The sequence below is a fragment of the Harpia harpyja genome, chromosome 12 (genome assembly GCF_026419915.1).
Source record: "Harpia harpyja isolate bHarHar1 chromosome 12, bHarHar1 primary haplotype, whole genome shotgun sequence".
NCBI lineage: Eukaryota > Metazoa > Chordata > Aves > Accipitriformes > Accipitridae > Harpia > Harpia harpyja.
The window spans coordinates 12,829,489-12,841,188 of NC_068951.1; the positions used below are offsets into that span (position 1 = coordinate 12,829,489).

Consider the following 11,700-nt stretch of genomic DNA (forward strand, 5'->3'; position numbering starts at 1 on the left):
TTGGGAGGCTATTGGCACCATCAAGTGGTGCCAGACCCATAGAAGTGTGTAAGAGCAGGCCCAGACTGGCTTTGAGCCAGTCCTTGAGGAAGAATGTGTCCCTGAATCCTCCTCTGAACTCTCCACTGGTGCCACCCTAGCTTTCCCACTCTCTGCGGTGTTCCTTGTCCTATTTTTCATGCTTAGCACTTCCTTTTCTCTGTACCTACCTCTCATGTCTATCTTCAAATGCTGCCTGATCTCCCTTAGGCTTCAGCTGCAGCCCCATCTCTTGCTTCCAGGCATTTCAAGCTTTGTGGGTCTGCACTATAGCCTCGGTGCCTTCGTACAAAGAGCAGGGGGCAGGCCTGACTCAGAATTAAGGTTTGTAGGTAGCTTGCTGGATCATCTTCTAAACTCAGAAGTTGTCTGGGTCCCTTGTGCTTACCTGTTTAGGATACTCAGTGCCTTTTCTCCCAGCCCATAAGTGCCTGTCTATGCTGGGGAGTCACAGGTTAATAAGCTGTTACTACCAGGGTTTAAGAGCCCTGAGGTTATACAAGTCTAACTTTCCTGGGGGAAAACAAGCATTCAGAGTGGGTTTCCTTCTTCAGTTTACCTCTCAAAATGATCTACTCTTCCCAAATTACTCATCTATTGGAATAGAGGGTGCCAAAGGAGACCTGATCCAATACAAATAAAACAGGTTGAATTCATAGTGTAACTTATTACAGATCTAACCATTCTCTCCAGCATCCACCAGCAGCAACAAGGGCCTGTTTCAGATGCCAGGGGTCATTAGTCCAGCCCCAGCCTAGGTCCTCCCAGAAACCATGGTGAAATTCAGGTAGCCTTCAAGGCTGAGAGAGCTGATCTGCCACTTGTAGATGTGAAGGGTTTGGCTTAGCTAATGGTGTTTTATTAAGGGCAAGTAAGAGAGAGGAACTTGGCTGATAAACAGGGTAACATATACAACAAATCTGCCCTTATTTCAAGTATTCCTATTTGCATCCTACTGGTCAGGAAACTGCGACACTAGTTGGACCTGCCATGTCCCAGGCTTTGTCATGGGCCATACAGGGTAACAAGGTCCTGTCTGCTCTGCTGCTGAGCAGGCAGCATGAGCTGCTCCTGCTTGCTGCCCTGCAGCTTGCTGCTGCTCCACTTTCCTCTCTGCTTTCCACTGGTGCTGGGTTCAGCAGTGGGTGACTGTTCCCCTGGGCACAGCAGTTTGGCCCAGATACCCCTGCATGCTCAAGGCTGTAAGCCTTTCATGACACCTTTTTTTTTTTTTTTTTAACAGAAATGCCTTTCAAATGTGATAAAAACAACCCATATAAAATAGACGTGTTTCAGGCTTGCCTGCCCTTCAGACCTTTCCATTTGTCTCCACTTCTCTCTGCCAGAGATCCAACAGAGCTTCCCCCTGCATTAGCTCTGACTTTGGGTCTGTAGCACAAGAAGCTGTTGCCTTATGTTAGGATCGATTTGGTAGTTTTGGTACTCAGCTGATCCATGAGCAGCTATTTTCGTAGTCTGAAGTCTGGGGACTTGGAAAATTCAGTTGATTATGTCAGCCAATATTATTTCAGTGGGAATCTAAGCATGACACTGTGTTGGCTGCTTCTGTGTAGTGATAGACTGCCTCCTGTCCTGCTGCATCCCTGCTTCAGGATACCTGTCCTGGGTGATCTGGCTTAGCACTCTTTAACTATGTGCAGTCCTGCCTCCTGCTTGTGCTTTGCAATCCAGATCTATCTAAACAGCTTCTAAATATGAAGGGCATGTTTGCCCGCTTTTAAAAGCGGTACATTTACCCTGCTCATAACTAAACTTGTATTAGTTAACCACATTTAAGTATGTTTAGTGATTACTGAGGCGAGACAGAACCTGACCCCACTGAGTTTTTGGCTCTGTCACAGCAATTGCAGCATTCCTACCGATGGGCAGAACACCTCATGGGTAAGGCAGAAGGAATACCTCCCCCTGTAAAACATACATATTCTAAGGGCCATCCCTGAGCTGGAATGAAGTCTCACAGTGACACAGCCACGCCTGGGGCTTTCCAAACTCCAGCGACATATTCACTCCATAGAGTTAAGGAACTTGCTTGTTAAAGTGTGTTGTTGGCATATACAGCACAAACGGAAGCACCTTTGCTGCTGCTGTTTGGGATGGGGGGATCGAGGAGTATGCAAAAAATCACCAAAGGCAAAAGATGTATGGCAGCCTCTGGAGAAGTATTGTTTGAATTTTCTGAAAGACAGCATGGCAAAACAGACTCCCATCAAATTTACCAGTCCCAGCTTGAGACCTAACACATCAGGGGGCATGCGTGTGCACTATGGTGTCACGGCAGAGCTTTGAACTTGTATTAAGGTTAGTTCCAATCTTAACAGAAACTTCTCCAGCATGATCATGAGTGAATTTTAAGTTCCTTGTAACTTCTTGGATTTGATGTTTTCACCCTGTCTGTTCTTCACACTTCCCTTCTCCCTGCTGCTATGCCAAAGGCCTGAGAATAAGGACAACTTACTTTCCAAATTGGACTGGGGAAGGTGGATAATTTTTAATTATTTCTGAGTAAATCTTAAAATGCTGGCAACTGAAAAAGGTGAAGCAGTTTAACGTTCAAACTGACAACATCTGGGGATTAGATTAAGTAATAAAAAATACGGCACAAAGAGGAGTATCCAAGAAGTTATGGTCACAAGCTAGGGCCCTGAAACACTCATGCTCACCAACTTAGAGCAGTTGCTTTCATGCTGTGGCTGTCGAATGAATATTATTTTGTCAGTAATATGCAGTTTCTGTCAAAGACTGATTGTAAAGCACCTTCAGAAACTGTTTGATTCTAATTGATTTCATGTATTTATTTCTGCATGTATTATGCACCCGTGATGGTTGTTTTCTTCAGAGAATGAGGAAGAGAAGAGTCCAGTGATAGATATGAATGATACATAGAGAGAGAGAGCAACCATGTAAGTTTGTGTGAGAAGACCTCTTCAATCTCCCACCCAGCCTAGCATATTAAAGGGTCCTGCACCCATAGTTTACTCCTTTTCTTGCTTGTAGTTTGACAGGCTGGTTTGGGGCTCTGCTAGCAAGTCCACCTTCAAATCCTCTGGTGGCAGACCTTTACCTGCCAGATTGGTTCTATATTAAAGACAAGCCATGATCTGTTCAGCACTTGAAGTGCAATTGTTTGGAACAATTATCTGGTGGTTTTGGGGATCGTGATGGGACTGGGCTAGATATTCAGGTTTAGAAAAGACCTGCTTTGTAATTCAGCCTGGCCCTTCTACCACTGTTCAAGCATGTCAACAGCCAAAGCTTCGTTTAGCCTTTGCAAGATCCTGCTCAGGCTGAGCACACCCCATGTTCAGCCTGTGTTTTTTTTCTTCTTGATTTTACTCCTTCCTGACTAGAGTCCTGAAAAACCCCTGCACACCATCAACTTAAGTAAGTAGTAACATTTAGTCCCTAAAACCAACCTTGTGTTGATAATTGTTATGTCTGGTAATACTTAAAAAAACAATTTTGGGGCGGGGGGGGGGTGAGAACCCTGGTTTTGGGGGGCAGTGGGAGCAGATCTGTGTTTTTCTTAGTTTCAAACATTGTTTTCCTGAAACTATGCAAATCAGTAATACCTGAGACAGCACTGAAAACTGTCCCCTGAAAAATAACACGACTCTTTTGTTTATCAACCCTAATAGCTTTTGTCAGGATCTTGACAGAGCAGTTTTTCCTTCATGTTTCTCTTAGAGAAGAAACCCTAATTTTAGTATCATTTGTCTCATACCAGATGAATCTGTGAACTGGTTCTGTTGCTTTTCTGCCATATAGACCTCTGAGAATATCTGCACATGCTTGTGTGTGAGAGTGCCTCTGTGTGTGGAAATCTGCCTGGGCATTATATGCCACAGCTGGGAATCAGCAGGACTTTCAGCCACAAAGACAGGAAACTGCTAGTCACTTTTTTTAACTGTTCAGCATTTGACAATGACATTGATACTGCAATATCCTTATTGCAGTAAACAATTGTGACATTTGTGAGTTGCTCTGGGTACCTGTCTGTCATTTTGCACGCAGTCTTTCATGCATAGCTCTACAGGAGAAATTGTATAAGGTTTGTTGGGCCACTTCAGATCTGCCCTAAAACTGTCCCACCTTTGCCAGAAGAATGGTTTCCAGTGGTGCATGGGCACCATGCCTCTGCTGCCCTGGCTGTGCAGGGGTCTTTACGTCACTCCTACATCCTTTGGGGCTGCTGAGTCAGACAGCCCAAGGCCTGAGCTTCATAGGGGAGATCACTCACTGCATGTTGGTGAGACGCCTTCTGATTAGCCCAATGCTTTCATGCATTTTATCCAAGGATTCTCCGTTGCACAATGCATAAATAGTTTCTGGAGCAGAACCCAGGGATTCTTACTTTGCACACAGCTAACCCAGTAGGCTACCAAGTTAGCCCTCATCTGGCTTACTTTTTCTCTTTGCCTCCATAAATCTTGCATTACCGGCTGCAAATGGTTCATCTAGATTAATTCAGATTTACTTCCAGACTTCTCAGACCTGACTAGCACTTGGGCCATCAACACCAAGCATTGCACTGTGCATGCTCCCAGGAGATAGAAAGACTGGAGTTGATGCTGCAGCTTTAGTTGGAGGAGTGGACCTCACAGGCAGAGTACAACTTTCACAAGGGCCAGGCTGTGCCATCAAGCCCTCTGCAGCATGTCCTTGGCAGAAGCTGACCTTTCAACACAGTGCTGCATATCTGCAGAGTTGCAGAAATACCTCTAAAAGCGTGTGGAACAAGATTTTCAGGTGAAAATAGAGTGTGAGTTCAGGAAAAATCAGCCACTGTATTGTTTACTGTAACGAGGAGAGGCGGAGAGGAGTTACATCTGCATCACTGTAGCCAGAGACCTTAGTTCAGGTAGGAGAAAGTCTGATGGTACTGTCACTTGGGACAGTTTAAAGTGACTGCTGCAAGACAGTAGTGGACTTTCAACTTTCTGGAGTTGGGAAGGGTCGTATATTCACACCAAGACAGAGCTCTCCAAAAGTCCTGTACTTCTGTCTGCTCAGGACTGACTTGATAGGTATCGCACATACTGAGTCTGACTCTAGAGAAGAGGTTTCTGCTCGTCTTGTACCAGAAGTGCTTTCTTCCTGCAGCGGAGTGAAGCGACTGGAATACAGCAGCATAACTTCTACCTGTGAGGGGAGGAGAGGTCTCAGCTGCTTTTTGTGCTCTTTGTCACACAGGAGGTGGGGTGCTGAAACAGCAGTAGGGTGATTGACCCCAGGAAGCTTTAAATAAACTAACCCACAGCACATAAAGTATGATTGTGCTATAGCTATGGCAGTAATGTTATGTCTATGCATCTGCTTGATTCAGCAGCTTTCCCCAGGCATGGTGTGGGACCAGGATCAAAGCACATCCACTCCTGCCAGTGAACTGCAAGCAGCTGCTGCGATTCTCACGCGTTTCCTGTGCAGGGCTAATGTCTTTGCTCTTCAGTAATGCTTCCACACCAGGCAGAGCATCTTGCTGCCAGTGTCGCTAACTCATCTTCCCTGTTGGAGCTGTGGCTGCTTACAGACCCTTAAGGGACATGCACTCAACTCTTCCTGACTTAGTGGGACCCAAGCAGAGAGATGATGATGGCATGATGTTTCAATGTGCCAAGGAAGAGGGCTCTTCCTTGGCACGGCTCCAGCCACTGTCATGTTGTGCCAACATAAGCAATGCCAAGACAGGATGTACAGCTGGGAGCTTGGAAGATGCTAGCTTGTGAAAGCTGTGTGGAAGAGAAGGCCATGGGACAAGTGCTCTCCTAGGCCTCAGAAACACAGAGCCTCTTCCTTGGTGAACTTTGCACCTTCTTGGGAAAGCTTGCCCTGCCAGATCAGAAATGGTCACTGTACACCTAAACGCAGCGAAAGGAGATCATGGAATGCTGCTGGGAACTGACCTGCCATTAGTATCTTGTGAAGAGGAAACTGAGCCCAGGACTAGGGCACTTTCTGATTTCTAAAAGCCCTTTCCAAAAGGAGCAGCATACAGTGCATCATTTGGGACTCTGGATCCCAGTTAATGTTCTCAAGTGCTCAGATGACTTAGGAATATATGTCAGTTGCTCTGTGCCACTTGATCCAAGACTTCTCCATGTCCTGCTCCATCATGAACATTTTCTCTATTATTGGTGCCACTGAAGAACGTCAGACTTTGCTTTCTGCCCCTCCTGTGACTAGATCTGGTGGATGCTGAGCAGCCTTGCAAGACTCCAAATTTCTCTTCTTACCATGACAGAGCATGGCCACTGTTGTAGAAGCCTCCCAGCTTAGCCAGCCTCCTTGAACTTCTGAAGGTCTTGCACAGCCCTTGTTCTTGTTAGGTTGGTTTCTTCTTAATGTCCTGCCTTCTGTCACAGAGTGTGCTGGGAGCCCACCAGGCTCCCTGGCCCAGGCAGCCAGCAGGCATATGTGGATGCATCAGTATCTATCCATCCATGCTCTCAGGAGGTGCTTTACTTAACAGCGTCTTCAGCTGTGAAGCAGCATCTTCCACCAAGTCCTCAGTGGGGCTTTTCTGCTGTCCTATTCTTAGCCAAAGTTAAGGAATTTAAGAATGTCTGAGCTCAGGCAGAGTCTGGGTAGGGGGTACAAAAAAGTTTAAATCCACTGGAAACTTCCTAACTGGATCTGCAGCTGCGTAGAGGAGCTGAGCCTTGCAGGGTGAGGGACAGATTGGCAGGGAGAAGGCAGGGTTCTTTGGCTGAGGTTTATGTTGGCGTGATGTCCTTCATCAGCTCTAACTTCTGCTTTTTTCTTTTGTTTTCTCTTCTTCCCACTCAGTTAAATCCAGATGGGTCTGTTGATCAGAGTGACTCCTCACCAACTCCTCCTACTCTACCACCTTCCTGCCTTGTCACAGGTGAACAGTGTCCAGAGCAGGCATCGCTGGCTGTTCTCAAATGCAGTGATGTACCTGGTCAGAGTAAAAAGAAGAGACGCTGCTTCTTCAAAGGAAAAAAGCTCTTCAAAAAACTTGGGTCCAGTAAGAAAAATTAACAAGGGATTTATTATTCTGTAAAGACTGCCTGTGCAGTCCACACAGGGACTGAAAATTCAGGAGAAGCCCTCTGCAATAAGCTGATTAGAGTATTTTCATAGGGAGAACGTCTTGTGTTGAATAGAGAAAACTCTTCAGTGGGTCTGTGAGCTGTGGTCTTTGCTGAGAGCCCAGCCATGGGTGCCCACCCAGCATGGGTAGTGGCTCTGAACACAGTGTCATGGCACTGGGGTGTGTGAGGCCTCAGCTCTAGGATACAGCTACCTCCACAGTAGTGTGTCCTGCTCCATGCAGCCCTCAATGCACTGGTTCCCTGTAAATATTTTAATTTAAAAATTATATTCTGGTTGTAAGTTAGCTAAATGGCTTTTCCCAGCAAAGCCCCAGTCCCTTAGGAAGAGATCCCTTGTACTACACACCCTGGTATTTCTCTGGTCCAAAGGAGGTTGTGTCAAGTCCTTCACTTCCTGCAAAGAAAATTTGCACTTTTCTGTTCCCACGAATCCCCTTTGCTGTCTCTGGGCTGACAAGTGAGTTATTTGTACTGTAAACCTGTAAATATGCAGCTGTGCCTAGGAGCATCCCACACTGCCTCAGTCATGTTTCAGCATGAGGATTGCCATGGAGGAAGGAGCGATACGCTGAAGGGGGTCAATACTTCTGCCTGTAGGGTGGGCTGCTGTAAGCTGCTCTTGGCTGGTTCACCTTGACCACACACTGGCTGGGGACTCCGCCTTATTTATTTATTTATCTATTTATGTATTTATTTATCGCCTGCCTCTCTTCAAAGTTTTATTTGGCTGTTTCAGTGGGCTGCTCCTGAGTTGGAGCATTTGGAGAGCAGAGCTGGGGATGGAGAGTTTGCAGCTATTTTCATATGAGATGATGTGTTCCTTGAGTTAAGACACATCCCTTTCTAAGCCACGGAGAGTTTTGTACTACATGGTTTCTATCCTTTTCTGTGTTTCTTTCTTTGCATGTTTCAGTGGGGTACTTGTTTTGAGAAGGACAGTTATGTGAGGTACATGAATGGTGCCAGCACAGTGTCCATGAGTGTTGGTGATATGGTATGTTTTTATTTAATATCAAATTTTATTATAATAAAGTCTATTTTCACAAAAACACATTTTCCTTAAAAAAGCAAAAGATTCAGTGATGCTTCTTCTGGGGGCAGGGGGTGCAGAGGGGAAAATGATACCAATCATATGCACCTTGAGGATGCTCCACAGCATTTCATATAGGAGCCCGCCTTTCCTGTGATTGTGGTGCGAGCTACCTTCTCTGGGAGTGAAAAGTCTTTGCCTCTCCTGTTTTAGACACCTAATCCTGGAGATGAAAGCACCGAGGTGCAGTTACAGAGTGTTATACTGTGCCTGAGTGCAGTTATACCATGTCCAGACCTCAGCTGGATGTGCATGTAGCCCTGCTGCACTGCCTGGGTGGCTTCATGCAGCATTAGTCCCTGCATCTGGGCACTAGATCCCTTTACTGTGGGTGCCACTGAGCCCAGGGGGACCTGCACAGCCGGATTTCTTCCCGCAGCTCTGTTCTCTGCTCTTTGGTGTTACCTGTATGTGGGTGCTCCTGGATGTGAAGTGAAGGGCACAGGGCTGAAGCGGCTGTCCTGATACTAACACCTTCTGCAGAGGGATTGCAGGTCAGCAGGGAGGGTTGCTGGGCCCAAGGTGGCTGGGAGCAGCCGGGCCATGCAGCTACACCTATGCTTCCCTGTTGTGTCGATGCAGCAGAGCAGTGAAAGCAGCATCAGGTACGGTGGCTACATCCAGACCACAGTGTTTCATTCCCTGATGATTTCATTTTTAGAATAGAGCAAAAATTAAGAGGTCAGTTAGGGGGTTTGTTAGAAGTACAGGTTTTGCTTCTTAAGTTTCAAATGCTTTGGTGTTTTCCATTTTTTAATTGGCACCTCCACAGCGAGCCACCTTCAAGCCAGGGTGGGAGCGCATACCTGTGGAGAAGATCTGCATATCCTTTGCAGATGTTGGCTTCTTTTCATACTGTGCTGATAGGGCAGGTTGGCTGGGATAGACCAACCAACTCTCTGCAGTTACTTTGTCTTCTGACACAGCCACTGCTATTGGGTGATAGACTGAGACGATGATCTGCTTTGTCAGAACAAATGGCCCCAATAGACACCAGCCCCACTGCAACAATCTTGTAGGTGAAACGCACAGCCCGCTTGCAGGCTTCTTAAATATCTGATGCAACTTCCAGAGAGTCCAGGCACATCTTGTGCCAGCAGTGACTGGTCCTGTCCAGCCAGCAGGACCTGACCAAGCACTGCCAGCAGCTGCTCAGAGGTTGTTGCAAGGGTCGTCTTCCATGTTTCTTACCCAAGAGATTAACAGCCTACTGCTAGGAGCCTTGAATCAGTGCTGTGCCTAGAGAAGAGGCTTTGCTGCCTCTGTGTCTCCCAGTTTGGAGTTGTTCTGGGGACTGCTGCCCTATGCAAAAGTCTAAATGTGTATTATCAAAAATGCTATTATTGGTGTTGATTTTTGTAGTGCCACCACAACAGACACATGAGTCTTGGGCTACTCGATGTCCAGTCCTCCTGTGTGGACCTGCTCTAGCTGTTCAGTTCTTCAGGGCCTCAACCCTGTGTGGTCTCTCTGATCTGGCAAGAGAGGGGTGGAGATCCTGGAGACAGACTGAGCTTTCCTCCATTCTTGCTAGGAGTTGTAGTTTTTCTGCCTGTTTGCCTAGATGTCTGGAACTGAGCAGAGCTGCTGTCTGTGGTATCTGACCCCAAGAAAGGAGAAGAAAAAAGGTGGTTTTCCCTTCTCATCCAGCTGGAACATTTCAGCTGGATGATATTCTTTATATGCTTCACTATACTTTGCCTAAAAGAGGGAAAAGTAAGGAAACCCCAGAAGCTCTGAGGTCAGACCACAGGTCTTGGCTCTGTACCTTGCTCTTACAACTCATTGAGTAGTTGATGCCTCATAGTCCCATCAGTGGAAAGGTGAGCACTTGAAACTGCCATCTGCAGTGTTACGTGGGGCTCTGCGAAGGCCGCTGGCGCATAAATGTTGGGTGAGTTCTGTGGAATGGCAGTTGTGTACCTTGGTCCTCTGGTAATTCAGCCAAGGTGGCAAAAGTCACTGTGGGCTTTTCTGGGGATTTTGCAGGATTCCCTGACGGGAGGGACTTGGTTGTGAAGCTGCTACACCTTGGAGAGAAATGTTTCAGGATGATCTTGATATTGCAGTGAAACACTGTTTCCTGTGGTGGACAGGAGTCGGGACAAGGACAGATTGAAAGTTTTGAAGTAATAAAGTTGCTGCAGCTATGAATGCTGGAAGGTGTTTCGATGATTTCTGAAGCAAGACTTAAGTGATGAAAGTCATCAGCGACCCAGTAATTTATCTTCAGCTTGCCCTGCCACGGAGGAAGTTGGTTGCCGTTCTAACCGAATTTACCAGCTGGAGTTTCCTAAGCAAGTTGTTTAAGGTCTTTTGAAAGAAACTGCCTGTCATTGCTTTTATCAGTTCATCAGGGGATGAACTGAAGAACAAAACCCTTAGGAAGAAAAGCAGCGGCTGTAATGTTTTGGGGTCTGCCCAGAGCTGGAGGCCATGTCTGCAACCAGTGCCTGCAGGATGGCTCCCTCGCTCCTGGTGCTTCCTCCCTCCTCAGCTGAGCCCTTGTGACCAGAAGGTGCATGTTGTCTCTCTGCTCCCCAGGCATGTGCTGGGCTGCCTCCCAGCAAATTTTGCTGCGATAGACACAGACTCTCATCATTTAGCAAAGTCACCCTAATTCAGTTGGTTCCGCAACACCAAACCTCCAAGGCTGTAAAGCCTCCAAGGCGGGCTTTACAGCAAAGCTGAGAAGTGTTCTTGGGAAAGGCTTAAGACCTTCAGGCTTTGGTAGCTAAACGCAAAAGGCTACAAGAAACAAAAAAAATAAGGTAAAATGGAAATATAATCTAGATGTTCTGCTTTGTACCCTCTGCTTTTAATTGCTGTGCTGTATCCTAGGTGTTGATGGCACGTCTCTGCTCTGAGGTGCTATTACTTGCATCGACATACTCGTTTCCTCACTCTAGAGGAGCAGCACATGGTCCTTCCTTTGCTGCTGAAGGTGGTGAGCATGAGGGCTTGGCACTTGCGTTGATGCTCAACAGAAGGCTCACCCAAACACATGACCTTTTCCATCCACTGTTATCTGGGAGCAGGGTCAGTCTCCAGGGAAAGTGCACATTCAAGAGACAAAGCATCTCTCAAAATCTCCCACTTCCATGGTTTCTGAAGCAGTTTTGAGAGCAATTAAGTAAGTTCCTAATTGTGAAATGCAATTGTCAGCACAGATATGCACTAACTGTCTCACTAGCCTTTGGAAAATCGTTATCCTCTTCTAACTGGTGAGCTGCATGATACAGCAGTGTTGTGGTTTAACCCCAGCCAGCAACTAAGCACCCCGGAGCCGCTCACTCACTTCCCCCCCACCCAGTGGGATGGGGGAGAAAATCGGGAAAAGAAGTAAAACTCGTGGGTTGAGATAAGAACGGTTTAATAGAACAGAAGAGAAGAAACTAATAATGATAATGATAACACTAATAAAATGACAACAACAATAATAAAAGGATTGGAATGTACAAATCATGCGCAGTGCAA

General features: G+C 46.5%; 1 protein-coding gene across 12 annotated transcripts in view; it reads left to right on the forward strand.

Moving 5' to 3' along the window:
- The window catches only part of TSPOAP1 (TSPO associated protein 1), a 73,553-nt gene extending 63,176 nt beyond the window's left edge, over positions 1-10,377 (forward strand). For 8 of the 12 annotated variants that reach the window (XM_052803052.1, XM_052803053.1, XM_052803055.1 and 5 more), the window contains one exon: positions 6,844-10,377. In XM_052803052.1, coding sequence (XP_052659012.1) covers positions 6,844-7,059 — 216 coding nt within the window. In that variant the 3' untranslated portion in view covers positions 7,060-10,377. Of the gene's footprint in view, positions 1-1,901; positions 1,942-2,896; positions 2,961-3,409; positions 3,442-6,843 lie in introns of all 12 variants that reach the window. The other 4 variants (XM_052803059.1, XR_008237410.1, XM_052803058.1 and 1 more) reach the window with 4 other exon arrangements.
- Positions 10,378-11,700: the final 1,323 nt, after the last annotated feature.